The sequence below is a fragment of the Aspergillus welwitschiae genome (genome assembly GCF_003344945.1).
Source record: "Aspergillus welwitschiae strain CBS 139.54b unplaced genomic scaffold BDQ94scaffold_17, whole genome shotgun sequence".
Lineage (NCBI taxonomy): Eukaryota > Fungi > Ascomycota > Eurotiomycetes > Eurotiales > Aspergillaceae > Aspergillus > Aspergillus welwitschiae.
The window spans coordinates 641,071-667,127 of record NW_020798711.1 but is presented as its reverse complement, the minus strand read 5'-3'; the positions used below and the strand labels follow the sequence as shown (position 1 = coordinate 667,127).

Below are 26,057 nucleotides of genomic sequence, written 5' to 3'. Positions count from 1 at the left end.
TCTGGGGGAGTCACGTGGCGGGGGTGCTGATCGATTCCATTGAATTTGCTTAAGACCTTCGATGCTTTTTCTCCTCGTCTTCTGGAAGCCTGTCATGATCCGCCGTTTGCTTGCTACCATCCTGCCCATGGTTACCTAAAAGCATACCTAGTCTAACTACCCACGCTCAGGACCCCCTCCATGTCTTCTGCCCTGCATTTGCGTGACACCCGGTGTCTTCTTCCGTGCGCTTATCCACTCCGGGGATCCACCCTGGCGTCAGCTCCGTTATCAGTCCGCCTATCGTCCATTCCTGTCTTTCTCACTGGACGGTTGGTGGAATTCCTTATCAACATACATTCTCGAGATAAAGTGTTTGACAAAAATGTACGGCTAAAGCGGAGTCATGGTCCTAATATTGACTTCTTCTGCATTGCGGACAAGTTGCCCGCGGGACTTTTCTAAGTTCACGCCAATTCGCATTCTATCAAGCTTTCCACTCCCTTTTCCACCGTCCAGATCTTGACTACCTTCAACCCCACAGATTCAATCAACGTAGTCCAGTGCTTCTCCGTCCGTTCCCCCGAGGCAATTGACATCATGATCATGTCAAGGCTAGTCGTCTCGAAATGCGCGTCGAGACTGGGGACAACATACTCGTTGATCAACAGCTTACTGTACCCTGGTTTCATGGCTGGGATAAGGTTGGACAGGATCTGACCGCACACATCGTCAGGCCAGTCATGTAGAACCGAATGCATATAGTACACGCGTGCTCCTGAACCTTATCAGCCCAGATCTTCAAATTATCAGAGTAAATGTTTCATAGACATACCTTTCACCGGCTGCTCCGTAAAGAAATCATGCGCCATTGGGTCAATGGATACATGCAAGTCCTTCACAGTTTCTATAACCTGAGGCAGATCCTGCACCACAAGGCGCCCAGCCACCTCTGGCCACTTCCGACGGAACTCAGATACATCGTGCCCGGTGCTACCACCCACATCAACCAAGAAGACGTCCTTCTCGCTCAGTTCGGTACCCTTAATTAACCGTTCCTGGACTGGGTAGAAGCCTTTGTCCATCCAGCTAGGTCGTCCCTGATGGTACACCGACATGTGGTTGCCGAACTGTTTGTTAAGGGTGGGGTTCTTTTGCACGCATTCGAAGAAGTGTTCGTCGACTCGCTGTCCCAGCTGGAATGGGGACTTGGTGGGATCGGTTGGATTGCGGAATCCAGTCTGTTTAAGAAAGGCAGGGATAGCGTAGATACCTGGGTATAACCAAGCCGAGCTGGGAATGGACATCAACGTTAGTAACCAGTCAATGGGCGCCTTGGTGTCACTCACAGTGCGGGGAAAGCATCTCCATATCGCTCGACACTTAGTGTGGTCGAGAGGTTCGTCGCGATGTACTCGTCAGGTCCCGCTTCAGTGATTACGCTCATAGATGCCAGATGTTTCATGATGCGCGCTAGGAGGCGTAAGTAAAACACAACTCTACCTACGCAATACATGCCACAAATGAAACTGATCCAACCAGTAAGTACTTACACAACAAGACTGGATCACTCTGTGTTATCACTGCAAGCTCTGCAACGGACTTTGGCTTGTCCCGAGATAACTCGCTCAACACACCTATAGCTAGAGCCGTTTCAATAGCAGCGTGCAGAGTAGCCTGCAGCAGAAACCGTTTGTTAGATCCCAGCATTTATGCACGTCAACTCATAATACAGTCCCAAGCTCTCACGTAACAGACAGGACTTACCGTAGTCCAGCACTGCCTGACAATCGCCTCTCGCGGGGTCTCCAGCGCATTAGCCAAGGATCTCGCAGCATCTCGTAGCCTTAACCTCTCCACCGAATTCTCCAGACATATGGATTTGTGGGACGCGATCTGATCGATGAGAGCCGGGACAGCATCCGGTGCATTTGGTAAAATGGCAATCGTATCCACGTTCACGTCCGACTTGGAAGGCCCATGGCCATTGGAATGGATGCCATTTGTATGGTGGCCATTAGTATGATATCCGTTGGTATGATCGCCATTAGTACATTGCTCAACAACCGTTGAGACGTTCGTATAAGTCATTTTGTAGTTATTGGGGGTATGCTTCGGGGTGAGTTACAGGGAATATGTAAGGGGTCTGTTCGAATGGCGCCATCTACTTAATAAGGTCCGGCAGTCGGACGAAACGAGCAGCCTATGTAGGCTTCTCGCCTTGCGCTTTTCCGTAGCACTACAAAATAGCCCGCACTATAATAACTTTATGACGCTTAGAACAAAATAGTTAGCCCCTATTGTCTTTTGTGCCTACTGTGGAGCTAAGTCAAAGAGATAGGCTAGCTGCTGCCACCTCCACTGGTCATTTATCTCACGTTCAGGCTGCCCACTCTGGTAGCCTGCAGTAGAGTCGCTAATGTAGCGGCGACGCCTGGATAGACTCCACTTCCTGGAGAGGGGTAGTAATGGCCCTGGTTAGATACTTTTACTGTCCCCGACAAATGATGGAAGTTCATACCAATGGAACGGCTAGGCCGCAAAAGACGCGGGCTACAAAAGGCAGGCTCATATCGTTGGAATTCACTGGCGAGAGACAGAGGGCCTACAGAGCTCCTTCTCCATGGTCTCACTGGACAAGCTCGCGCAGTGGATAACTAGACAGGATGATTTAGGACGGAAAAGCAATTTTGAGGATACCCACAAGTGAGATAGCAGCGGCAATATAACGCTGTGTTAGCCTCCCCGCCGATATTTTGTGGGTGTTCGAGACTGGACGGCGTCACTAGTTCCTTAGTGCAGCACTTCCACTAACAAGGTCACGGAAATAGCAATATAAATAGGCCTGGCTTATATGTAGACGGGGTTCGGGGATAGGCATCCGCTCATAAGATAGAGTCCCGCCCCGACGGCTTCGCACCAAAAAGCAAGTAGCGCACTCTTATAAATTCCAGTGCTGCGCCGTATCCTGAGACTAATTTATCTCAGTAGGCAGACTCCAGATAGGATTCGCGAGATAGGTATTGCGTAAGTGCAGAGGATCATACCGATGGCTCCCACAATCGCCAGAATCGAAGTTTGGAAAATTCTTTGATCTTGAACCAGAGGTAGCAGGCATCAGGGAAACGAGAAACTCCCACTCTTGCCACGGGTTTCAGAGAGCGTAGTACTGCGCCAGTACTGCTAGGAGCATCCGTATCTCAATAACAAAAGCGGAGGTGCCCCTGAGACGGACAAAGGTTGCTTTCAATTAATTATCACTGCGCCAACGGGACCGCTGTCTTGCAGGGATAGTTGCATAGCGCATGACACCACGCTTCGCGCCATTAACATCCATAGGCCCGGGCCTGCATCGTACTTTTGGACTGCCTTCGTGCAACTAGTCTATAGTTTGGTATCTGACGGATGATTCATTAACAGATAGGAAATGACTGAATATTAGCACCACGGTACGACCTTGTAGCAACAGTGTAGTTGGCTGTTGGGGAACTCTGCGGTGCCAAGAACATGGTGGATCGCCTGGGCCAGACAAGCAATTCTAGCGACTCTTGATGTTCAGCCTTAAATGTTGCTGTAGGGGGGGTGATATCCAGCCACATGTACTCCGAATTTGGGGGCGCTTTCAAGTTGCGCACGGATGCTATCATTTGATCGTCTATCTCAAGGAAGAAATGCAACCTCAAGAATCACCGATTAGTTGAGATACTTCATCGTACAGCTGCGATTTCTGTTATTAATTAATTTGCGCCCAGTAGCGTCCAAAAGGACAAAGAAGGCAGCGTGATCCACTAGGCCTTGTAGTATACGCTAAGGATAGAACGGTGCCAGATGGTGCGTGACGCCGGCGCCGTCGCTGGTGGAACCGGACTCCAGGCAGACTCGTTCGGAAGTCGGAATTGTGGGAAGGTCAAAAAGCTCGGTTTATATTGGGACCTGTTCTTTCATATGATTATTCCCTTCCTTGAACTGTCTCGACTAATAGACTAGTGTTCAAGCCACTAATCTCGATCTAGCAATGACCGTCTCCTGCTCATTCCAACACGGAACGTCTCTTGAACCCTGGAATGTCGGGCATGTTCCTTATCAGGGCTCAGCTCTAGGCTGAAATTGATGCCACGCTCTTGAATAATGCGCGGAAGTGCCATGCCCCCTGTGCTGCTATTGGTTTGCTTGCTTAGCGATTGATTGGGCAATCTCGATGGTGCCATCCATGATGTCTCAGGTAGTGGTAGCATGGATATTATTTCCGGTTGATGTTTCGATGAGTCTACATTACTCTGGATCTAGGCGTCTCGACTCTAGAGTCTAGAATTAGAATAATATAAAGATTGGAGAGCAAGGGATTCTCGACGAAACTCTGCGGCGACTTCGGATGCACGAGATGGTCCGTAACCGGCCTGGAAGTGACAGGGATTCTGTTGCACAGCTAGTGGACTAATTGACACTAGGGGAAAAGCAAATTATGTTAGAGTACAATGAAAGACTGTACGTAAACCCCTTAAGTTGGGCCTCTGGATAGCCCAAGTAGCCCAGTGAGCACGTTTTGCTGGAATCATATCAGCGTTGGACCTTCTGATGTTTGTGACATTCGACTACTTCACGCCAACGCACAGCTGTGGATGTTGGACACGGAGCGATGACTGCTGTATCTTCAGAATATGCCCACCAGACTAAGGGCCCACGAATATTGGCTGTCTTTTGGACCATGACTAGTCTTGCAATTCTAGCTGTGGCAGCCAGGCTCTTCATCCGTATCAAAGTCTTGCGCAACCCAGGTGCAGACGACTGGTTGATCGCAACGTCAATGGTAAGTCGATTATACTATTTCTCAGGTCCGACTGCCACAGTCGTCCTTTTTGCTGTACATTCTGACGGCTGTTAGTTTTTCAGCATATCATATTCTGTAGTAACCACGGTCGACGTCGCTCTAGGTTACGGAAAACATGCAGTCGTCATAGCAGATAGACTAGAACTCGTTCTGCTAGTCAACTATATCAACTTCGCCTTGGGCATAATCTCCTTCGCCTTACCCAAATTAGCCGTGGCTGCCCTGCTGAGCCGTTTTCTGAATCCGACAACGATACAACGCGCGATCTTGTGGGGATTGACGGGGTTTGTGGCACTGGTGTCGTGTATTTGCATCTTGGTGCTCTTTACCATGTGCGATCCAGCGAAAGCTCTTTGGGAAACGTCCCTTCTGTCAAAGGGCGCGAGTTGCCGGAGCTCGTGGATCCTTGTGGACTATGCCATCTTCACTGGAGGTATGTGCGACCATGATTCAATAGAAAGATAAGTCTAGCTTAAACAACGATAGCCATATCTGCCTTTACGGATCTGTATTTGGCAATTTATCCGACAGTCATCTTACTAAAGCTTCATATGTCGATGCGGAAACGATTGGCGTTGTGTGCAGCGCTGGGTCTGAGTGCAGTGTAAGCAAGAACTCAAGAAGCTCATCGTCATCACTATTAGCTAAGAAACAAGGCTATAGCGCTTGTGCAATGGCAATCATCAAGTGCATGCAGCTACCAGGTCTTGCCGATCTCAGCGATACGACATGTGAGTTGTCCTTGATGCAAAACTGTACTAAGGCCGGATGTTCACTGACACTATAGCAGATGCCACGGCCGACCTTGTGATATGGACAAGGTAAGCCACCATGTGTTACTTCGTGACACCAAGCCCTTATTGAGCAGCAATTCCGGATATTGACAATCTCCCGGCAGTATCGAATCAAACGTCGTGATCCTAGCCTCATGTATCCCCACGTTACAACCGCTTCTCGAAATAATTCTCGGAAAGCGCAGTCTGAGAAGTACCGGCGGATATCAGTACAAAGAGAGCAGTACCCAATTGCCCGAGTCTAACAAGTGGAGCAGCAAGCGATCTGGACACCGGAAAAGTAAAGGCAATATGATGATTGCAGACATTGGCAGCCAGGATAGCATCTTGCAGATAGGTGACGATCACGAGGACGAAAGCCATTATATGGGGCACATCCGTCGTACAGATAAAATCACTGTTGTGTACGAAAGTGTGACACCACAGCCAGGTGGTGCTGATAAAACAAATGACCCTGTAAAATAGGAGAGTTACACTGAGGGTGTTTCTGACATGCTTTTTTTTTTTTTTCTTTCTCCGCCTTCTTTGTGTGTTGGTCTTTCATTAAGTGCTTGTAGTTTTTCCATTGAATAGGCGCAAAGTTGTATGAGCCCCCAAAGATGTTTTTGAGAAGCTGAAGTGCTTCATCTAGAATAAGTTTAGACGCTTGCTATGATGATGTGTTAGCATGACGGTTCAACACTATCGAGCCTAAATGTTGCGTTGCTTTCATACCTTCATATCGCTACCACAACAAAAAATCCTCTATATGCGATTATGTACGTATGCAAGTCCAGGGCTAATGGTCTTGCATGTACCTCATGTTCCGCAGTTGTATTGATCATCCAAGAACGAACCTCTTCCAGTTTTCAGCGAGCTGCCGAACGCCTTGATGTAACTCCCACCCGCGGATATTGCAGATCTGCCTAGCAATTTCCTCAAGCAAGTCATCCATCTGTTGCCCAGCCGTATGCAGATCGCTCTCGATGAGTATTCTATCATCAGGCAAAGCCTTGATAACGTTGATGACCTTCTGTGACGAAGGTCCGCCGAAGTTTATCACAGAAGAGAAGGAGAAGTAGACGTCTGACGGATTAGATTGATGCAGAAATTGCTTCAATGGCTCCACCGGCCCGGAATAAGAATGCATGCAGATCCGTGGTGGGAATGGGAGAGACTTCTCATCTGACTTTGCAGGCTTCTGTTGCATTCGTTCATCCTCCGCATCGCTCTCTGCATGCGCATCTGGAACACTATAACGTCGGCGTCTCTCCCGTCGTGAGGCGTTCTTTCGCTCATGGCCAGACCAAAGGGCCTTAAAAAGGTCAAAGACCGCCCCATGAGCTTGAACGCTATGCACAGAAACTGGCCGCTGAAGTTCCCCAGCTAGCCGCAGCTGAGCCTCCAAGACGGCTTTTTGATGCGCCAACTGAACGCGATACGGCGAAAGCTGTCTACCTTCCCGAGATCCAGGGGTCATTCGCTCATCCCGAGTTTCTTTTTCCTCCTCGGTCCACGCCTTGGGAAGCCTAAACGCACGATCAAGGCCAACCTCACCCACAAGAGAACGAGGATACGCCAGCAACCGTGCTCGAGATTCCGACAGCAACTCTGACAGTGGCTTTGGATCAGGTAACGACAGGATGAAGTCATCATCTGGCTCTGGAGTAAGGACCTTCTTATAGTGCAGCTTCTTCAGCTCAATTGGTGAGGTACTTTCATCGGTCTTGGGCGAACCAGTCGTATCGTCGATGATTTGATGCGAGAACCATGGGTGCCAGCCAAAGCACGGTAGCACAGGCCCTGTCGCCGAACTTTGGGCGGACTCCTGACCCTGGGTCAAGGATGTAGCGGTCTGAAGCACCAAGTCCTGGTCCTCCCCGCGAGTGGACATGACTGTTAATGTCGATACTTTCATTTGGGGGATTTCCGCAATGGATGACATGGTGTCAGTGGGGTGACAATGGGCGTCGAACAGCCCCAAGTGCCAAGGAAATGCATCATTCTGATCCGTCTCAGACATGGTGCATGTGAAAAAGAATTGATCGGAAAGCCGAGGCGGAATTAGAGTGCCAAAGCGAAAAGAAAAATGATTCAGAGGCAGCTTGGGGATGTGTTGATTGACAAAAAGTCGGATGATGAATGGAGAGAGAGCTAAGCTGTGACGTAAGGAAAAGCCCGCCGATACACACGCGATACGTGGTGTAATGATGCCTTGGGCAGGCAACGGACATCGAGCATCACATGCTTCTTTGTTGTCTTGCTTCTCCGCATTTTGGTTCTGGGGATGCAGTCATGATTTCTATTCCCTGCATGGACACTGCAGGGCTATTCCTTCATACTATAGCCATGCCACTTGATCTCTATATATCTAGTAAGAAAATAAATATTTCCATGTATTCAACTCCCTCCTTCGATCTTCTATAGCCTACTTCATAGCTCTCTACTCCCCTCATCTTCATGTCCTCTATCTCCGCCTTCTTGAGTCTTCCCCTCCTCACACTCTTTTCCCTCCCTCTCGCCCTGTTGGCATGCTTCACCACCTTCCTTTCCATCATATTTCTCCTCCTACGCTTCTCTGTCATCTATATTGAGCTATGCCTTGCCATAATCACAAATTACTTCGTCATCCCAACAGCTGCCAACACCTCCCTCCTCAACTTCTCCGCATCTGAACCCACCACCCCAGCAGCCTCAACAACACCCAAGCGTCGCTCAGTCGACCACAGCTTAAACAATGGGCTTCTCACTGCCCTCGCAACATATCGTCCAGGCTACAATCCTCCCCGTCGAACAAACAGTTTAACCACCACAACCTCCACTTCCTCAACCTCCCAAGACACTACCACTGTCCCACTCTATCGCAAAGATGAACCCGCAAATAACGCTCCCTCTGCCCTCCTAACCCTGATCAGTGGCGACGAAGGCCGCGACTTTGAAGGTCTAGGCGGCTGGCGCTGTGCGACAACAGCAACAGCAGCAGCAGCAACAACCACAACAGCAAGATACCCAGCCCATCATCTCCTCTCAGACACCGCCTCCCCCTCACCAAATATCACCACCAGTGAATACGACGAGAGAGCATGGCTATCCATCAACGAGAGACTAGAACTCCCCTCCCAACCTCTATTATCTATCCGAAACAACAGCAACAGCAGCAACAGCGAAGCTCTCGAATCCCTCCCTTGGAGACATCGGCAAATGGCTTCAGCCAGCCCGCCTCCCGGAGGCAGTAATAACCTCATTCGCAGTCCCCGCCATCACCATCGTTCCGCAACCACCTCCTTACTATCCACTAGCCTGTCCCCTAGATCTTCACTGCCAGACGCCGTTCCCGACCACGGTCTAGACCATCCACAGCGTAGGGCTACCTCGCCACTACTATCACAACAGCAAAATAGTACGAATACCCTCTTCTGCACGCCCTCACCCACCGGGAAGTTTCCAAACGCATCGATCCCTCGGGTATCGAGCCCTACTGAAGGATCAGGGGGATATTTTTCCTTGCGACCCGGTAGCACGAGCAGCACGAGCGGGTCAACAACACCAGGTGAAGAGCGACGATCGCCTAGACCCTCGGCCAAGTCCATGGTGCATTACCCCGCGGGCGTGAGATATCGTCGGAGGAGTATGTCAGGGCCGAATAGTGGGGTGAAATTGACCAAGGCGTCGTCGGGCACGGAGCGGGCGTTGTAATTGATTTATTATGGAACATACTCATCTGATGGTGTTGATTGCGTGAGATATTTCTGAATATGGTATTCTTTACCTCATCAATTTTGGGTGGATCTGACAGCGTTACGTTTACATCGTCGTAGCGATTTACCAATCATGACACAGATATTTTCAAATTCTCTATGCTTGCCATTTTGTCATCATATGTCTACTTCTACCGTTAAGGTATATACATTCCACGTAGTCCATGATCGACAGATACTATTTGAGACATCGCCCGATCTTTAAATCAAAACCATCAATGTTTACTTGCTCCACAAAGAACAAGATTCACAAGCAAAATGAACAAAACCCGCTATTTGATGACCCAACGTAATAAACACCTCTTTAAACAAAAAAGAAGACTTTGGCCAAAAGAAAAGAGTTAGATTAGACTGCACAGAGAAAAAGAGCTCTATGAGGCGCGATTAGCTCTCTCCTTCTGAGCCACCTCCTCCATCTCAGCCAAAACGATGCGGTTGAAGTCTTCCCATCCGTCTAGATAGATATGATGGCCGGACCTCTTGATAATGACCACCTTAGCTGAGCCATTGTCCGCTTCGCGTTCCTCCACTGTTGCGTTTTGCAAGATACGCTCCTTCTCTTGATCCAACTTAGCCTTTGCGGCTAGCCCGCCCTTCACGTCCATCCAGTCGTGATCACCGTACATGAAGATGATGGGGAGACCGTTCTCGCGCTTAGGTGTCGTTGAGGGGGTCTGAGAAGGGGCTGAGTTGGCCGAGGAAGATTCAAGAGTAGATTGGGATGTGGTAGCTACAGCTGCGGCTTTCGCAGACTCGAGGACAGCAGATGCGGGTGACGGATTTTGCTGGATGAATTGACGACCGACGCCCTCGATGCGTCGGATTAGCGGACTGCGGGCGAATGCGCCCGGGGCGAGAATGTACGATAGAGCATACTCGCCGCTGCCGCGCATGCTGAAGATCGAATACGAATAGTCATGCAGAGATTTGGCCTCCTCTGCCGGAAGATGGGAGAAACGCCGGGATGTCCACCCGGAGACCAGACGCGGACCGAGTGGTCCCGCCCATCGCACCAGGCTGAAGGGGGAGATGTTGGCATCCCAAAGATAGGCGAACCACTTGGGAACCATGCGCCGGGGCGGCCGATCTTGGGAAGCGCCACTATCTGTAGGGGAACCCTTTAGCAAAATATTGTTATCGCCTTTCTGAAGCTCAGTTGGGGGAACCGAAGATGCAGATTCGGCGATATTGCGCTGGTTCTGAGTGAGCTCATTCGCCATGGTCGACTCGTTTGGCGCAGGCATCTCTGCCCGCACAGCGTACGGGTCCTCTGGGATTCCGACGGGGGAAGCAAGGATAAGCTTGTTGAGTCGTCCCGGATATTTGAGAGCGTATGCCACGGCCATGTAGCCTCCCAAACTATGACCAAGTAGTGTGAAACGGTCGATGTTGCGCTTGACACGCCACTCTTCCAGCGCATCCACGAACCAGGCTTCTGCTTCTTTGATGGCCTGCTCACGCTCCTTCGCTTTGATACGAAAGGGTGGTCGCGTACTGCGGCCCATGCCCAGGAGGTCCAGCGCATGGAGTTGCCACCCTTTCAGGCGACTAAGAGGCTCGAAATTTTTATAGAAGAACCCCAAACCAGCACCGTATCCATGAAGCATGACCAGATGTTGATCTGCTTCTTCACCAATCCGCTCGACAGAGAACTCGTTCAGAGCCCGAATCTTCCCGCTCAGCTCCACCATACTGGAGCGCCACATTCGGGGGCCGTATGGATCATTGGTAGAACTGGCTGATACCTCACCCTGCTGCGTTTGATCGGCGGACTGGAGACTGCCCGTCCCGCCAGAGACACTGCTCGTTTTACCGGTTTGTAGATGGGTTGGGGGTTGATGCTGGAGGTAAGGGAGGTGGGAAAGAACCCTGTGTTCGGCTGTGGCGGCGGGTAAAGACGCCCACTGGAAGAAAACCCAGTCTCAGTCACCCATGCGACACTTGACTTTGTTCCTCAGTAAAGAAACGTACCCATTGACTGAAGCCTTCCCTGTAGCCTAGGGGAAACCAGGCCAAGGGGGCAGGAGTTGCGCTGGCTCCGCGAGCTGCGTGTGGCGTACTCTCTCGGCGAGAAGCCACGGGTTCCTGGCTGCGGCCCCGAAATTCGCCGCTGGGCGAGTTGAACGACTCGGATGCCATCGTAGATGTAGACGACGAGCGTCTAGAATCCGTCGGTCGGGAAGAAGAGGAAATATATCGAGCGCTTTCAAACGAGGTCCAGGAACGTGAGACTGGGACCTGAAAAGAAAGCGAAGGGAGTCGCGCGGTCGACACCTTGTCGTCAGGAAAATCGGAGTGACAGAGGGAAGAGCTCTGTCACTCTCTCGGCTGCAACGGAAAAGAAGGAGTATTTAAAGATGGAGAAGGGGGAATAGATTAAATCCTCTCTTAGGGGGGGCGCAGTGGAAAGAGTAAGAAACAGGTCAGTGGAACAAAATGAGAAACGGTTGAGGCAACGCCAAAGACCGTTAACCCCGATCCGAGATGGAGTTAAGCAACAGGCAACCAATGTTGATGACGCTGATGGTGAGGACCAGAAAAACCTCAGAAAAGAATGAACAGTTCCTAACCTGCACAATTAAAGACCCTGACTGTCAAAAACAGTATATACTTGGAAAAGAGAGGCAGAGGATTGAAAGGGGGGGGGGGGAAAGAGATGAAAGTTGAGAGAAACTGAAAGTCCAGCGGAAGTGGAGCCTCAACCAAGTGTTGGCCGATGGAATGGATGACGATGCTTCACTCTTTCTTGTCTCTTCTTCTCCCTCTCCCTCTCCCTCTCTCTCCATGCCTCTCTATCTTCCTCAAAACCTCTTCTCTTTCCATGCGATGAGATAGCGTCGGGCCGCAAAGGCCAAAATCTACCACTGTGTTTTTGAATTTCACCTGCGATTTGAACCTCCGAGGTTAATTCTTGCTCCCTCTATTCTTTTCCGTCCAGACGAACCCGATCTCCCTGCCTCGCCTTTCTTCTTCTCTGGCTTCCACTCCAAAGCTCACCATGGCTTCAGCAAGCCTAGACCAACTGGTTAAGGGATCTCCAGCACCCAACAGTCGCCTTGCATCTTCTGCGACATCCTCCTCCGAATCATTGGCGCCTGCATTTCACTCCCATCCTCCCTCTAGCGATCCCTCTTCCCCGCCACGGTCGTCAACCCCCGATCCACTGTCGACCCTCCCCTCTTCCCCACCCCAGATATACCTCAATCTCCTCATTCTCGAGAGCTCCCTGCGAGCTCAGTACCTGGCTCTTCGGGAACGCCGCCGACAAAATACGTTTTTCCTTCTCTTGCTTGCCGCCTGGATCGCCTACTTTGCCTACGCGCTCTTTCTCCGCCCGCGCGAAGATGGCCGCGGCGTCGGAGGATCGGTCTACTGGGTGGTCGAAATGGGAGAAAAGGTCGCCCTGATGGGCGGCGTGGTCACTGCGCTCCTGGTCTGGGGAACAGGGCAATGGGAACGTGGAGTTCGTTGGCCGCGGCGCTGGCTCGCCGTAGCCAACCGCGGCCTCCGCACCATGAACACCAAGATCGTGGTCATCCGAGGTCCCTGGTGGCAGGAGCTTTTTTCCTACCTTTCTTTCCTATTTCCGTTCTCTACACCCTTTTTCCCGTCCCCCGTGGGCGATTTCCACTACGTCGAGCGCCCTGCGTCCGAGAGGCGTGGTAGTCGGCAGCACTACCAGCAGTACTACAACCACGACGCGGAATCAGGTCTGGTACAGGAAGACCTCAGCCCCGGAGGTGACTACATTCGACTTCTTCTACTGCCGAAGTCATTCTCGCCCGAGTTCCGCGAGAACTGGGATGAATACCGCAGCGAATTTTGGGATAAGGAGAATGATCGTCGTGCTCAGCTGCGCCAGAAGCTGCGCCAAAGGGAGCGCCAGCTAGTCCAGCAGGATGGCGGCTGGTTCTGGTGGTTCGGATTGAGTTGGAAGGCGTCGCAACGCCGACGAGTCGCTGCCGCAACGATCAGCCGACCCGGCGATGCTGACAAGGTCCAACATCGCTCCCATCACCACCACCATTCGTCCAGTATCTCAAAGCTCGCCCTTGAATCCAAGTCGCCCTTGCGGCGCGGTGGACCACGCTCTGAATCCCACTCCCGCACGCCGTCACGCAGCACTACCCCCGTAGACACCGACGACCGACCCCCGTCCAGGTCGTCCGTCAGTGGCCGTCCCCGCCGCGGAAGCACAAGTCCAAGCACTGAACAACACATCCAGCAATCACGGAAGAAGAAGGCATCCAAAGCCGCCACTCGTGGTCTGTCTCCTTTGACGCAGGCCCAAATCCGAGAGGGCGTGCGCACCCCATCCTTTTCATCCGACGACTCTTCTTTCATGGGCACTCCTAGCGAAAAGGAGAAACCCAAGGACGAGAGTGTTGAATAGCGGTTCCACCATCTTTATTTCCCTAAACCCATTCTGGTCTAATTTACCAACTTCTCCCCCATATGTCTATTGTCAATATTATACCCTTTGAAAGCACACCACGAAGACAAATACTATCTCATCTCGATGTACTTACCGCCGTCGTAGGGGGGGTTGTCGAATTGAAGCTCTTCTCTTCTCTTCTCTTCCATTTTTCCCTTTCCATGCATTGCCGATTTCTGCTTTATACATTTCGGTGTCTTTTTTTTCCCTCTTCCCATCTCCAATTGATTTCTCTTTTTAATACCCCATCATATTATAGCAGATTTATAGTGCATTTTACTCTGGATTTTTCCGTTCTTGGCATCAGAGGGTATATGCGGTCGACAGAGTGGGTGTTTCGCATCGCATCGCATCGCATGGTGGTTTCTTTTCCAACTTCCCCTCCCATTCGAAAAGAGATTAGATCAGGATCCGATTAGTCCTTGTCCTGAATAGTATATACACATGCATATGGGGTCCTTTTCTTTCTTTTCTCTTTCGCTCTTTTGCTCTCTTCACCGTACATGCACTCAATTGTAGCACAATGAGTGGTGGACAGGCTAGACTACTTAGTCTTAAGTAGGTAAACTCAAATCCCAACCAGTACCTGCGCCCCGGATGTAAGGGATATGCAAGATAAAGGGGCAACTACGGAGTAGTGAACAAAAGCAAAGGTCTAGGGGAGGGGTCTAAAAAAAGAAAGTATACTTTAGTGGCAACCCGTAGTCTAGACTACTATCTGAGATAATTCTCATGATGGCCTTAGTCCCGGCTTATCATAACATATCAGGAAGCCCCTAGTGTCAGGGTCTAAATAGGAAGTTGTTCCGTAGACATTGATATGTGAAATGTATGATGGATGGCATTTCGATAAAACTAGAGATGCACATTGAGAAGGGAATAGAAAATTAGAGACAAGTAATATAAACGTTGAGTATCCGAGACGCCGAACTATCCGTCAAAACAGGTTATATGTATTCAGGAAACATAGAGCCAAGCGTAAAGAAATCATGCGCATGAGTCAGCCGTCACGTAGGTATCCATCCCATTTCTCTAAGTCGTATAACGTGGTTAATTGAGTTTTTGTTCTTTATGATTAGATTCTGTAGACGGTTTCGTCTTCCTCAAGGTACCTGTTTCGCAGAAGTCATTAGCACTTGTGTCATGTTATGGATAGAAGGGATAAGGGGCATACATTAGTTCGTTCCTCTCGTTCATAGCCCTCAGGGCCTGGATTGCTTCTCCGCGCTGGAAGACGTGTGACTCGCCGAGCGAAGGTGTGCTGCGCAGCGCAGTGTTCACAGCTCCAATGAGCGATTCGACGTCGGCGGTGTCACCGTGGGTGAATAGTCGTGTGCCCATCAGGGGACCCAGTGCTTGCCTGAAGACCGTCAAACGAGCGGGCTGGATCGGTTCAGATGACACAGTAGTGTTCTGTGACTGCGAGTTGTCGGTCTGCGACTCGACGAGCTGTGACGCGGGTCGAGATGAAGCCACAGACATACGGGACTGGCTTTGTGTTTGTGTCTGCGTGCGGGATGTTTGACTAGAGCGGAGGCGTTGACCGCGGGGACTAGCATTGTACAAGCCATCGCCATCCTCGGAGACCGCATCTCCATCTGCATCCATTTCTGTGTCCTCGTTGGTGGTAGAACGTGCGTTGGCTCCACGGGATCGGAGACCGCCTCTCCTGGTTGATCGAGGAGTGGCGCTGGATGTTTGCGCAGGAGTGTTGTCGTCGTCATCGGAGTCAGAGTCGCTGCTCTCGGAGTCTTCGTCCAACGAAGCGACCTTTCTCCTTTTGCGGCGCTCGTCTTCAACAATTTCCTTGAACATGGCGAACCGGAGGATAGACTCCGCGATCTTGGCGTCGCGCTCCTCGACTCTATTGGAGAGGCGTGACTTGGCGTGAGCCGTGGACAGACGGATCAAGGTTTCCAAGGTACGAGCAGTGATGGGCGATGTTCTGCGCTGGTTACCGGACAATTCGTCGTTTCTCAGAGCAGAATATGTTGCGACAATGTGGTCGGCGGCTCCCTTGGTCAGAACAGGCTTGACACGAGACTTGGCGTATTGAATGTATTTCTTGATGAAAGGAATGCTCAAAATCTCAATGTTCTTGTTCTTGGACCGGCTCATGTGGGCCATGCCGGCGTGAAGCATGACATTGAACTTCTCGTAGACATCAGTAGGCTGGTTCGAGTCCTGCGTATCCTCGAGGCCGACACCAAGCGTTTGGTGAAGCTGTTCGCGGACAGGAGCACCCTCCTCAGTGCCGGGTTGGCGGTAGCGGTGCATACGGAGGACGTGCTCTGACACCATTCTGTCCCTGGAATCCTCAATGTCATCGGTCACAACGAAGAGCAAATCGAAACGCGACAACAGGGAATCTGGAAGGGCAATGTTCTTGTGGGGGTCTTTGTGGGGGTCGTATTGTCCGTAGATCGGATTGGCAGCGGCCAGGACACTGCATCGGGCGTTCAAACTCGTGTGAATACCGGCCTTCGCAATGGTGACAGTTTGCTGCTCCATGACTTCGTGGATAGCCACACGATCGACATCGCTCATCTTATCGAACTCATCAATACAGACCACACCGCGATCACCCAGAACCATGGCACCAGCTTCAAGTCTCCGCTCGCCAGTTTCCTTGTCAGACGTGACGGCAGCCGTAAGACCGACACCGGAAGATCCTCGACCTGTCGTGGCAATTGCAAGCGGGGCGGTATTCAAGACGAAACGAAGCAGTTGAGACTTGGCGGTCGAAGGGTCACCGACCATGAGAATGTTAATATCACCACGCAAGTGTGTGCCGTTGTCCAGGTTCTTCTCCATACCACCGAGCAGCATGAGCAGGATGGCCTTCTTGATGTAATCATGTCCGTAGATACTGGGCGCGAGGGAGTGCGACAAGAGTTCGAAAACGCCCTTCTTCTTGGAGACCTTATTGATGTTGCGGATGTCGGTGTCGGTAATGGTGGCCTGTGCGATTCCTCCACCAGATTTTGAAGACAATTGGATAATGTTATTCGCAAGGACAAGCGTGCGGAATGTGGCAGACGTAGACGAAGCGTTTCTGTTACCCAGAGAGCGGTACACTCCGACAAGCTGGATTCTGTCACCTGGCTTAGCGCGATCAACCAGATCATCGTCAACAATCACATCCACACTCCGAGGCAGCTGGCCAGCCGGGGCTCTCTCGGGCATTTCTTGAATCGAGATAGTCTGATGGTCCATATACGTGGAGAAACCGTACTCTGTGACAAGCTAATATGACGAAGACTATTAGCCTCAAGATATCGGCACTGCACCAATCGAACATACCGGGTTCTTCTCCTCGTCTTCCTGGGGATAAATGCTCAAGCTCGTTGCACCACTGGCGGTCATCGTCGCATCGATGTACTTCCTCGTAAGGAACTTCTGACCACGCTCGCTCCAATGCACACTCTGAATAATCTTAGGTCGGACCAAGGAGCACTTCGTAACGATACCCTCGAGGGAGATCATTCGGTTCAGGTGGGAGGAACCGAGCGTCCTAGGGTTGCAGGAATATTCTCCAAATGCGCCGACAAAGCCGCAGTGGTAGTTCTAGGCACTGTTAGAAGCCGAACGAGCATCGTGGATGTATCAAGTATTCCCATACCACATCGTCTCCCGTCTCCCTCGACGGCCTATTCGGCAAAGTCTTGATAATCTCTTTAAGGGCCTTTTCGAAGGCATCGGAGTATTCATATGGCGATGTGAGAAGGCTGTAAGCGATTAGCCAGGGCGTCTGTATGAGTATGCGTATGTTTCCTACCCATCGGCCATTTCACGGTTATGCGCGCGGATCTCATCAATGCTAACCTGCGCAACGTATAGGCATTAGCTTCGGGAACGTATATGCTGTATATATGTCTGAGGCCTTATACATACTATCAATCGACGCAACCCCCGATTCAGCATCAACAAGATATCAGCCCGATAACTAGTAGCAAGTTAGTGTCTGTCATGGTGTCGTCTCCCAAGGTCGTTGAGAATGGGTTGGTGAGCAACGGACCTGCGCGCTCTCGCATCACCTAGATTAGAACCAAGTTAGCCTATGTGATCCATTGGTACCAGTCTGTCAAAGCTTACTTGGGTCGAGAAACTCGACGGCGGCACGCACTCGATCTTGTGCGGCGTCGTCAAACTGTCCCTCCATGGCGGCGGACTTTCCCACGGACTGCTAGTAAGAAAAATAGAGGGGGTATCTGGTGATAATTGGCAACGAGGCGTGAAAACAAAATGCAGCTAGAAGGGTGGGGTCCGGTGGGAGAAAAGCAAGCGCGGAGAAATGTCGAGGTGATTTTTGATGCTCGTTGATGGGGAAGAAAGGGTGGGTTGCCGGGAGGATCTTTCAGGTTGCCATACGCGACAGCTCAATCGGGTAATATTGGAGCGCGTCCGCCAGAAGGACGCGTGCGACCGTGTCCCTGTATACATGAGTCAGCGGTGCATAACCCTACATAGAATATCTGCATTACTACGACTTTATGCTCTGACAACTCATAACAACAGCAGTGATGCCATCTTCCTCTTATCATTCTCATTTACTTTTAAGTTGCTCGCATCTGTCAACATGCTTAAATATCTCAAGTTTAGTTCACAGCGCTACAATCGTAAAGTACTCCCAAAGGAACCGCAGCTTCTGAATGGTTATAGCCCAAATTCAACGCCATAATCTGTCCCACAGCGACCCCATAATAAGTAGCAAAGTCTTGCAGGGTACCATAGCCCAAGGTAAATTGAGTCATAGTACAGGCAGTATTGTCGCAGATAGGGATCTTCACCGTCTCACCCGTCTGAAGGATATCATAGGGGCTGGGGTTCAGAGCGGCAATATACCCAGTTTGAGCGGTCTGGTTGATGACGGACTCGACCGTGATGTTGAATCGTTCGTTGGCGATCTTCTGGATGGTATCTCCAGGCATGATCGTATATACGTGGGGACCACTATCGATACAAGTGTTTGTGGCCTCGGTATTGTTGGTGCTGAAGCAGCTCAGGTCATCTGGGAAGGTCGGTTGAGCAGGAATGCGAAGCACCTCGCCAGCATAGATGAAGTTGGGATCAGCGAGGATATTCAGCCGGGCGAGATCACAGGTTCCCACGCCGTATTTGGCGGCAATGGCTGATAGGGTGTCGTTCTCTTGAACAGTGTAGGTCTCGTTCAAAGCGGTGATATCTAGGTTTATCACTGTTCCGGCGGTTGGGAGGGCTGTAGGTAGTGCGAAGAGTTAGCGTAGCTAGGTTGGCTGAGGTAAAAATGAAAATAAAAGTATAACAAACCATCATAGGTGGATGCTGGAAGAGCGACAGCCACTGCTGACAGGCTGAGAAGAGTAGCAGCGAGCATGGTTTTGAACTTCAGCTCTCCAAACTTGTTCTCAAAGGAAATGATCTGACATTCAGATCAAAATCCGTCTGGTGCGGTACAATCCCTATTTATATAGGCCAAAGAAGCACTTCGAAGTCAAAGGATCTCAACCCGCCCACTTGGCGCAACCAAGCTACCGCCAGGCCAAAGACATCACTATCCAGAATTGGTGCCCATGACCGACTCGAGAAGGCCATGCCCCCGATTCCTTGGTCATTGGGCGCCTCCCTCGCTTTTTCTTACTCGGACCAGCATAGCTTCAGCACTAAGTGCCAGCGGACTGAAGCTATAACATGGAGATTTTGAGGAATGCCGTACCCTTCCACATGCCCCAGAGCATGAATGTCATGCGGGGGCTTCCCCACAATGATCTGGGCACGTATCGGACAAATGGAATTACTACGGCCTCATCCGAAGCATGGGTGAGTGTGGCCTAGTGCAAATGTCGAAGCACTAACCGCTAGACCAGAAACGATAAACCGCTCTTGGCTAGCCAGGCGACGGAGAGATATCTGTCCCAACAGTAAATAGTGTAGAGGTATTAGTATCTGTGCGGCTGGACGCTTCGGAGGTCGGGGGCGACTGTAACTTCCGACCTCCGTCGGCTTTGGGACAAGACCTGCCCTTGGTTGGGCTTGGCCAAGTGAGATTTTTTTCATGAAAGTCAGACTCCCCGATGGCACACATGCGAGCAATATCCATGAACTTCGTCATGGCGGCTTCATGAGTAAGCCAGTAGTTGTAACTCTAAAGAAAGGTTTGTTTTACATTCTGATAGTGAAGGAGAGAATTGATAACGAGATTAGATCCCATAACAGTTGTAATAATACAGAGTGAACTGAAATGATTTTGGATGGATAATACGGAATCCTCCTATCCTCATTTCGTGATAAGTGGGTTTAGTTCTTCGAAATCACGAATGTGTGTACATGCCATCCTTGGCCACCTTGTCTTATGTTTTGTCTAGTAGACAGGCGTAGTGTAGGCGCTCAACTTCCAGAGCATGGCCTGGATAGAGGTTGCGTTCTGTTCGCAGACCATAGTGTTGTTGTCAGTCCAGTATGGGCGCGACGGCCAAGTGCAAAGCTCCTGGACTTCGCCCTTGTGCTCCCCAGAAGTAACAGTGGCATTGATTCTGACAGGCACCACGTCTTCCTCTACCCACTTGATCATGTGGGCGAAATTGTCCCGAGGGAAACCAGCATTGGGTTGCTCATCGTTGGTTGCGCAGTGGGCTGCACCAGGGACGAGATAGAAACGGTACCAGTCGTTGAGTTTCTCATTGCCCTCAGCAAAAGAGAGGTCAGGATACATGATCTCGCGAACCGATTCGTGGTAGTGAATGGATCCGGTCGGGGGAACACTGCTATCGGCCTCTCCATGGTAATGAAGCAGACGGCCTCCCTTGGAATGGAAGGGGGTCAGGTCAGGAAGAGTGGTTTGAAGAGAGTCCATGTATTTGGTCATTCCTTCGATCATCCATGCCTTCAGGTCATCATTGGTGACTCCCCACATGTCCAATTCCGTGACGTTCTGCCAATCCAGGAACTTGGTAATCCATTCTCCGTTGGAGTTGGGAGAGGTGATCGTCCAGGAATCCGTTGTGCTGTCGTAGACAGTAGTGTCGCCAAAGCCGGCAGTAGGCTGGAAAGGGAAATACACGAGGTCACCGTTTGAATCTTTCTGTTGGGTTGGGAATCGTGTCAGCGAAGTTTGGAGGCATAGAAACCGCGGGTGTCGGGGAAGTATTCTTACCAGTCCAGTTAGAAGGTCTTGAATCACCTCAATATCTTTGGCATTAATGGTTCCATTTTGCGCAGGGGTGGCTGAAGTTGTTTGCCTCTTGCTCCGCTTCCCATATCCCAAGCCAAGGCTAGTGGTCGACCCAGCCTCGCAGTAGTAAGACTTGCCCAGCATTGAGGATACATTGAAATTCTGGAAACAGAGATCGCTACGAGCAACCACTCCATCAATCTTGCCGTCCATGCCATCACAGGCATTGATCGTTGCGTTGATCACCGTATCAAACACGCAAGAAGGCGGATAATAGCCAATAGTCTGGATCTGGATGGGAGGAGCGATGTGATTCACCTGCTGCTGGCCGTAGCGCATAGCAGGGGCACCTGCAACGATGCCATCGTACAATTCGGGGGCACGTTGGGCTTGGCTCATGGCCTCACGTCCACCTTCAGAGCAACCGATGTAGTAGGTGTACAACTTGGTAGCGTTATTTCCGACGTTGAAGAAGTTGTTGGTAAAGGCCTTTCCAATCTGGGTCATTTCGGCAATGGCCTGGTATCCCCAATTGTATATGGCAGGCCAATTGGCAGTTCCATTGCCGAGAATGACAACATCATCGAAGTCAGTGCCACCCCAGTAAGGGAATCCACCGTCGGTGTAGCCAGTGGCAGCCCCAAAGGCGACCCCTCCGGCGATATCACCTCCTCCTGAGCCGTTGTTGATCTCATACGCGGAACCACCTGTAGCGAGAAATCTGTTCTGGAAAAGGTCCGGGCTCGGCATCCAATACTGGACAACTACGCGGTCGTCTCCGTTCTGGTGGCTGTAGGCAAAAGATACTTCACAGAAGTTGATGGTCAAATCCTCCCAGAAAATGGAATCGGTGAGGGTATAGTTGCGGTACATACTGGCAGATACAGAGCTGGTGTCGATGGTGATTCCAGAAGGAATGTCATCGCTGGCAGTAGGCAGAACCGACGTGACATAGTCGGTTGTACACACACTGTTCAGCGATGCCGCAGATGCGACACCGACAAGAGCGGCAGCAGCCAGGCTGTACATTGCGAATGAAGAGAAAGGACGGGCCATTGAGCCCAGAAGAAGCAATGAGAGATAGGACAAACGGAATTGAAAGATTGTTATTGTAGAAATATACCAGAGAGAACTGGGCCTTCAGGACATTATTATACCATTGGGATCATAGCAAGGTAATGGTTGATTTAGTTCAGTAGACCCCTTACTCTCTAGTGTAACTAGGGCACTTACGTATGTCTCTATATACTAACCTCTCTGCGTGAAACACTGGACGCCGATCATTGAGTAGCCCATCCCCCATAGGAGATTGATGAGCAGTAGTTATAGTATTCATCTCGAATGCCATTGTTGAGCCTAGGCAAACTTCCGACAGCATAAGCCTTGCTGACTCTCAAAGATACCTCCTAAACCGAGGCTATCTAGATCAATGACCTACCTGAAGACCATACTTGTCTCTAGTTGTATGTATGATCTCAGGTGCTCGATGGTTAGTCTCTCTCTTAATATAGTGGTGATATATGAATGATGAAGATAGACTTCATGATCTGCGCGAGACCCCGAGGACCCTACCCTATCATAGAGTTTAAATGCGAGACACCGAGGAGTTTAAACACTTGATTACCTGTGAGTGGCTAATAAAGTCTCCAAGAGTCGACATCTTCGGAGATGTCTCTGATTTTCGGAGTAAACACATCGGCCTTCGGCCATTGCCAGTCGGAGATTCGGGTTCAGTTTCCTCAAATGGGCTGGCTTTTCTATCATCAGATAGAAGACCCTTCCCGAGGCCGAGCGGCAATTGTGCATTTTGAGACGTAATTAGAGTAGCCATAGGGCACTGGTAAGGTTATAGGGTGAAGAAGTTTAAATCCTGTTAGTCTTATCTGTCATGGAAGGGCCCTGTTAGCTAGTTTGTAGATATGGTAACAGACACAAACTTGAATCCCTTGTGGCAGGAAAGAAGGCCAATTTACCAAACAAGTCGGAACTGATACCAAAAGGAAGTGGATTGCAGGATTTTCCCTCAATGTCCATAAACACACGCATAAAGCGAGGACAACATATCCCCTTCCAGTACTAACGTTCATGAGAACAACAGTAGCATCCTGATAATAACCACCTACTAATAAATTTCGTCTTCCACACCAGCGGTTAGATCGCAATCGCTCTGTTTATAAGGGACATCGGTCAGGATGAACCCCTCGACGTATCACAGATCGACGAGGAATGTTTGAGCGGATTGATCTACACTGCCGGAAATCAGACGTGCAGTTGAGACACCAGTACTCCCGACACCATCGAATGATAGCCAAGCATACCCAGCTTTCTTTTGAGCTTCATCCAATATAGCCTCGTTGTTAGGACTGGAATGAATCTTTGGCATCCATGTTGGGGAATATGAACCTCATAGTGTGGGAGTCCGTGTTGTTAATCTTGGAAGTTGGTGGTAGAGGTTGATGTGGGATCCTGGACACTCATCTGGGTCGATGATAGATGGAAAGCTAGTGAAGGTGGATAAGAGCAACAAGTGAAGTGATATTCTCGAGAAAGGATGGGTTGCTGAAAGTAACTTATACCTTGAGCATGCCCAGGGATGTGAAACCTTGTTTGGAAACAAACGAAGGTTAGCAGGCTGCTGTGTCGGAACTGACTGAGTACACATCTGCCTTGTATCATGGAACAAGTGTAAGCAGACCACTGAATTGGTTTTGCAGCTGCTTCTTGACTTTGAAGCAGGGATCTTCGCCAGGATCAACAGAAGCCTGAATTCTAGCCAAACCCCACCATATAATTCGAAGGTTGGTAAGTAGTTCCACTACCAATTCACTGTGGCTTTGGTATACCGCTTACTGAGAAAGCAGGTTTTGCTGGTCGCCTAGTATAAAACCTAGAGTCTACAACGCAAAGGGGCAATGTGTCACAGAACATCATTTTCTGCTTAACGACATCAGCACCCGCACCCAGAGTTGGAGACAATCAGGATCCAAGAAAGCACACAGAGAAAAGATGGAGATGACATCGTCAGGTCAACTCAATGGCGCCAATATAATCAATCCGCTTCTGGATATGATTCGCAACACTCTGCATCTCGATCCTCTCATCGTGGTGAACTTCGGATTCCTTGTGATAGGCCTCATAACATCCCTTCGCTCCCAGATAATATTCTGGAAGCACTTGGACAACTGAGAACACCAGTACCTGCCCCACATACAGCAAACGCATCCACGATCTCCCTATCCGGCTTACTTAACGCAATCGACGGCGTGTCTTCCCATGAGGGCCGCATTCTGATCATGACAACCAACATGCCACAGCAGCTAGACCGCGCATTGATTCGGCCGGGACATGTGGACTTGCATCGGTCTGAGCTTCCGTCTCGCGAGGAACTGAAGCACTTGTTCTTAAGTCTGTACAGCGGTGGCGGTCCAGGCGAACAGGAGAAGCAGAAGATAGAAGACGAGAAGGAGAAACTGCAGGAGCTTGCGGGCGGGTTTTCATCGTATTTGCCTGAGGGTCGATTCAGTATTGCTGATGTCCAGGGGTTTCTGTTGCAGTATAAACGGGAGCCTGAGAAGGCATGTGAGAATGTTGTTGGTTGGGTGGAGGAGGATTTGGGCGTCGATGATGAACAAACTACTAATACTGAGTAGGCCCGTGACAAATAGAAGAGGGGATGGGGCCTGCTCAATGCTCAAGAGGAAATTAAATCACTTATCACCATCAAATTGTTGCTTGTAACTGAGCATAGCAGGACTCGGTTCTATGAAGGACTTTCAGGAGAAAAAGTAGGATATTCTCCATAGACAAACATGGAGGTCGCGCACAATTTCGTCTTAGGACTTCGTTTTTCAGTATATTGATAACATAACAAAGATGACTGCCTTGCAACACATCAGTACAGCATTGACATCAATCTAACTTGAACTCCTCAGTATCCGGACTTTGTATCCCTCCCTCCCCTCCACCTGACCCTACTCTAACCTTAGCAATCCACAGCATGTACCGGGTACACGCTCGGTTCAGCGCTCAGCCGCAAATGCCCACGCCAGGTGCCCCCATGGCTGAACTCGCAGCAACCCACAGTGGTACCGCTGTTGTGCAGAGTAGTCACACATTTCTCCACTGCAGCCAGAATCGTCTTTTTCTCTGCGGTCGTATCGCAGTTCGACCCCGTTGTCGTCGCCTTGTACGCATATCCCAGCACCTTCTCCCCGCTGACATCTGTACCGTAGGTCAAGGTGCACGAGTCCGCGTCCGACTTCGACTTAATGAGACCCGCCAAAAACTCCCAGATTTCAAGCCCAGCCTTGACTGTGAAGATTACGTGGGAGGCAACTTTCGCTGTAGTCACAACTTTCTGAATCGTAATGCCCGTTCTTTTCTCCAAGTCCGTCGTGTCAGATGTGACATTCGCCCATTGCCAGGCGTAGTCGGCGTTGATGACCTTCAACTTCACTGTCATATTGCCAGCGCCATCATCCCAGTCTGCAACGATTGGTGTGGTGATCACATCATATGCTGTTTCATTGTCTCCAGCAAGACATGGATCAATAAACCCGCATGCGAGAACGCCACACAGGACCTTGCTGAGCTTGACCATTCTCCGTCGGTGTAGCGATGATATAAAGCACAGAGATCAATGATAAGGAGACAAGCAAGCTGCAGGAGGTTCATGCACACTAAAGAGAATTGCTCAGTCAGTACAGATTCAGTGGGCTTATGGAACAAGTTGGACGCTTCCGTACCTTGGGATGAGTGCTGGAAAGAACAGGTCAAGGAGAAAGAAAAAGCTGAGTGATGAGCTGATGTAGAAAGCAGGAGGACTCATTGGATTGGGTGCTTTATATACCTTCCAACCTGGAGGACACATACCTTGCCAATACTCGCTTGAAAGTTTCTAATCTCCAGAGGTGTATATCAAAGGCTCTTGAGGTATTTTGTTCACGCTAGCGAGGCAAAGGATCAGCTCGCTAGCTTGATTTGTATAGCAAATGCCGACGAGATCAATCCTCTCACCTTTACCAGCGAGAATAGATAAGAGGAGGGAGCACTCTCCACCACCATAAGAAAAGCCATATCAACCGGTTTTGCTGCGTCTGTCCGCCATGCCACTCACGTTAGCTATGTCAGTTCG

At 50.2% G+C, this 26,057-nt stretch overlaps 13 protein-coding genes across 13 annotated transcripts; 4 read left to right on the top strand and 9 right to left on the bottom strand.

The window, feature by feature from the left end:
• Positions 1-87: 87 nt before the first annotated feature.
• On the bottom strand, positions 88-2,084 carry BDQ94DRAFT_179045 (S-adenosyl-L-methionine-dependent methyltransferase). The gene is made up of 5 exons (XM_026773279.1): positions 1,747-2,084; positions 1,533-1,656; positions 1,329-1,452; positions 815-1,272; positions 88-757 (listed from the first exon to the last, which is right to left on the bottom strand). The coding sequence occupies exons 1-5, from the start codon at positions 2,068-2,070 to the stop codon at positions 447-449; spliced, it is 1,341 nt and encodes a 446-aa protein (XP_026626127.1). The 5' UTR covers positions 2,071-2,084; the 3' UTR covers positions 88-446.
• A 740-nt stretch (positions 2,085-2,824) lies between these two features.
• Positions 2,825-3,779, bottom strand: BDQ94DRAFT_144502 (uncharacterized protein). Its single transcript, XM_026766460.1, has 2 exons — positions 3,027-3,779; positions 2,825-2,953 (listed from the first exon to the last, which is right to left on the bottom strand). The coding sequence occupies exon 1, from the start codon at positions 3,624-3,626 to the stop codon at positions 3,393-3,395; it is 234 nt and encodes a 77-aa protein (XP_026626126.1). The 5' UTR covers positions 3,627-3,779; the 3' UTR covers positions 2,825-2,953; positions 3,027-3,392.
• A 138-nt stretch (positions 3,780-3,917) lies between these two features.
• Positions 3,918-4,283, bottom strand: BDQ94DRAFT_144501 (uncharacterized protein). Its single transcript, XM_026766459.1, has one exon. It carries the CDS (start codon positions 4,212-4,214, stop codon positions 3,978-3,980), a length of 237 nt encoding a protein of 78 aa, XP_026626125.1. The 5' UTR covers positions 4,215-4,283; the 3' UTR covers positions 3,918-3,977.
• A 73-nt stretch (positions 4,284-4,356) lies between these two features.
• On the top strand, positions 4,357-6,298 carry BDQ94DRAFT_37571 (uncharacterized protein). Its single transcript, XM_026775608.1, has 6 exons — positions 4,357-4,786; positions 4,862-5,240; positions 5,294-5,411; positions 5,471-5,538; positions 5,598-5,628; positions 5,706-6,298. The coding sequence occupies exons 1-6, from the start codon at positions 4,616-4,618 to the stop codon at positions 6,064-6,066; spliced, it is 1,128 nt and encodes a 375-aa protein (XP_026626124.1). The 5' UTR covers positions 4,357-4,615; the 3' UTR covers positions 6,067-6,298.
• Position 6,299: 1 nt separating this feature from the next.
• BDQ94DRAFT_37564 (TatD family hydrolase) lies at positions 6,300-7,715 on the bottom strand. Its single transcript, XM_026775607.1, has one exon. It carries the CDS (start codon positions 7,601-7,603, stop codon positions 6,422-6,424), a length of 1,182 nt encoding a protein of 393 aa, XP_026626123.1. The 5' UTR covers positions 7,604-7,715; the 3' UTR covers positions 6,300-6,421.
• A 185-nt stretch (positions 7,716-7,900) lies between these two features.
• BDQ94DRAFT_37550 (uncharacterized protein) lies at positions 7,901-9,492 on the top strand. The gene has a single exon (XM_026775606.1). It carries the CDS (start codon positions 8,041-8,043, stop codon positions 9,274-9,276), a length of 1,236 nt encoding a protein of 411 aa, XP_026626122.1. The 5' UTR covers positions 7,901-8,040; the 3' UTR covers positions 9,277-9,492.
• On the bottom strand, positions 9,433-12,027 carry BDQ94DRAFT_144494 (putative alpha/beta hydrolase). The gene is made up of 2 exons (XM_026766458.1): positions 11,310-12,027; positions 9,433-11,242 (listed from the first exon to the last, which is right to left on the bottom strand). The coding sequence occupies exons 1-2, from the start codon at positions 11,475-11,477 to the stop codon at positions 9,710-9,712; spliced, it is 1,701 nt and encodes a 566-aa protein (XP_026626121.1). The 5' UTR covers positions 11,478-12,027; the 3' UTR covers positions 9,433-9,709.
• Positions 12,028-12,336: 309 nt separating this feature from the next.
• On the top strand, positions 12,337-13,731 carry BDQ94DRAFT_170776 (Spo7-like protein; the record flags this gene model as incomplete). The annotated part of the gene is made up of 1 exon (XM_026771585.1): positions 12,337-13,731. The coding sequence occupies one exon, from the start codon at positions 12,337-12,339 to the stop codon at positions 13,729-13,731; it is 1,395 nt and encodes a 464-aa protein (XP_026626120.1).
• A 735-nt stretch (positions 13,732-14,466) lies between these two features.
• BDQ94DRAFT_144491 (MCM DNA helicase complex subunit MCM3) lies at positions 14,467-18,114 on the bottom strand. The gene is made up of 8 exons (XM_026766457.1): positions 17,869-18,114; positions 17,792-17,810; positions 17,668-17,719; positions 17,552-17,598; positions 17,396-17,501; positions 17,077-17,340; positions 14,948-17,019; positions 14,467-14,885 (listed from the first exon to the last, which is right to left on the bottom strand). The coding sequence occupies exons 1-8, from the start codon at positions 17,933-17,935 to the stop codon at positions 14,849-14,851; spliced, it is 2,664 nt and encodes an 887-aa protein (XP_026626119.1). The 5' UTR covers positions 17,936-18,114; the 3' UTR covers positions 14,467-14,848.
• Positions 18,115-18,371: 257 nt separating this feature from the next.
• Positions 18,372-19,129, bottom strand: BDQ94DRAFT_170774 (uncharacterized protein; the record flags this gene model as incomplete). The annotated part of the gene is made up of 2 exons (XM_026771584.1): positions 18,372-18,991; positions 19,063-19,129. 2 exons carry the CDS (start codon positions 19,127-19,129, stop codon positions 18,372-18,374), a joined length of 687 nt encoding a protein of 228 aa, XP_026626118.1.
• Positions 19,130-20,113: 984 nt separating this feature from the next.
• On the bottom strand, positions 20,114-21,952 carry BDQ94DRAFT_170773 (Tannase/feruloyl esterase; the record flags this gene model as incomplete). The annotated part of the gene is made up of 2 exons (XM_026771583.1): positions 20,114-20,833; positions 20,906-21,952. 2 exons carry the CDS (start codon positions 21,950-21,952, stop codon positions 20,114-20,116), a joined length of 1,767 nt encoding a protein of 588 aa, XP_026626117.1.
• Positions 21,953-24,228: 2,276 nt separating this feature from the next.
• BDQ94DRAFT_170772 (uncharacterized protein) lies at positions 24,229-24,573 on the top strand (the record flags this gene model as incomplete). The annotated part of the gene is made up of 1 exon (XM_026771582.1): positions 24,229-24,573. The coding sequence occupies one exon, from the start codon at positions 24,229-24,231 to the stop codon at positions 24,571-24,573; it is 345 nt and encodes a 114-aa protein (XP_026626116.1).
• A 332-nt stretch (positions 24,574-24,905) lies between these two features.
• Positions 24,906-25,523, bottom strand: BDQ94DRAFT_170771 (uncharacterized protein; the record flags this gene model as incomplete). The annotated part of the gene is made up of 1 exon (XM_026771581.1): positions 24,906-25,523. The coding sequence occupies one exon, from the start codon at positions 25,521-25,523 to the stop codon at positions 24,906-24,908; it is 618 nt and encodes a 205-aa protein (XP_026626115.1).
• Between the last annotated feature and the right edge of the window lie 534 nt (positions 25,524-26,057).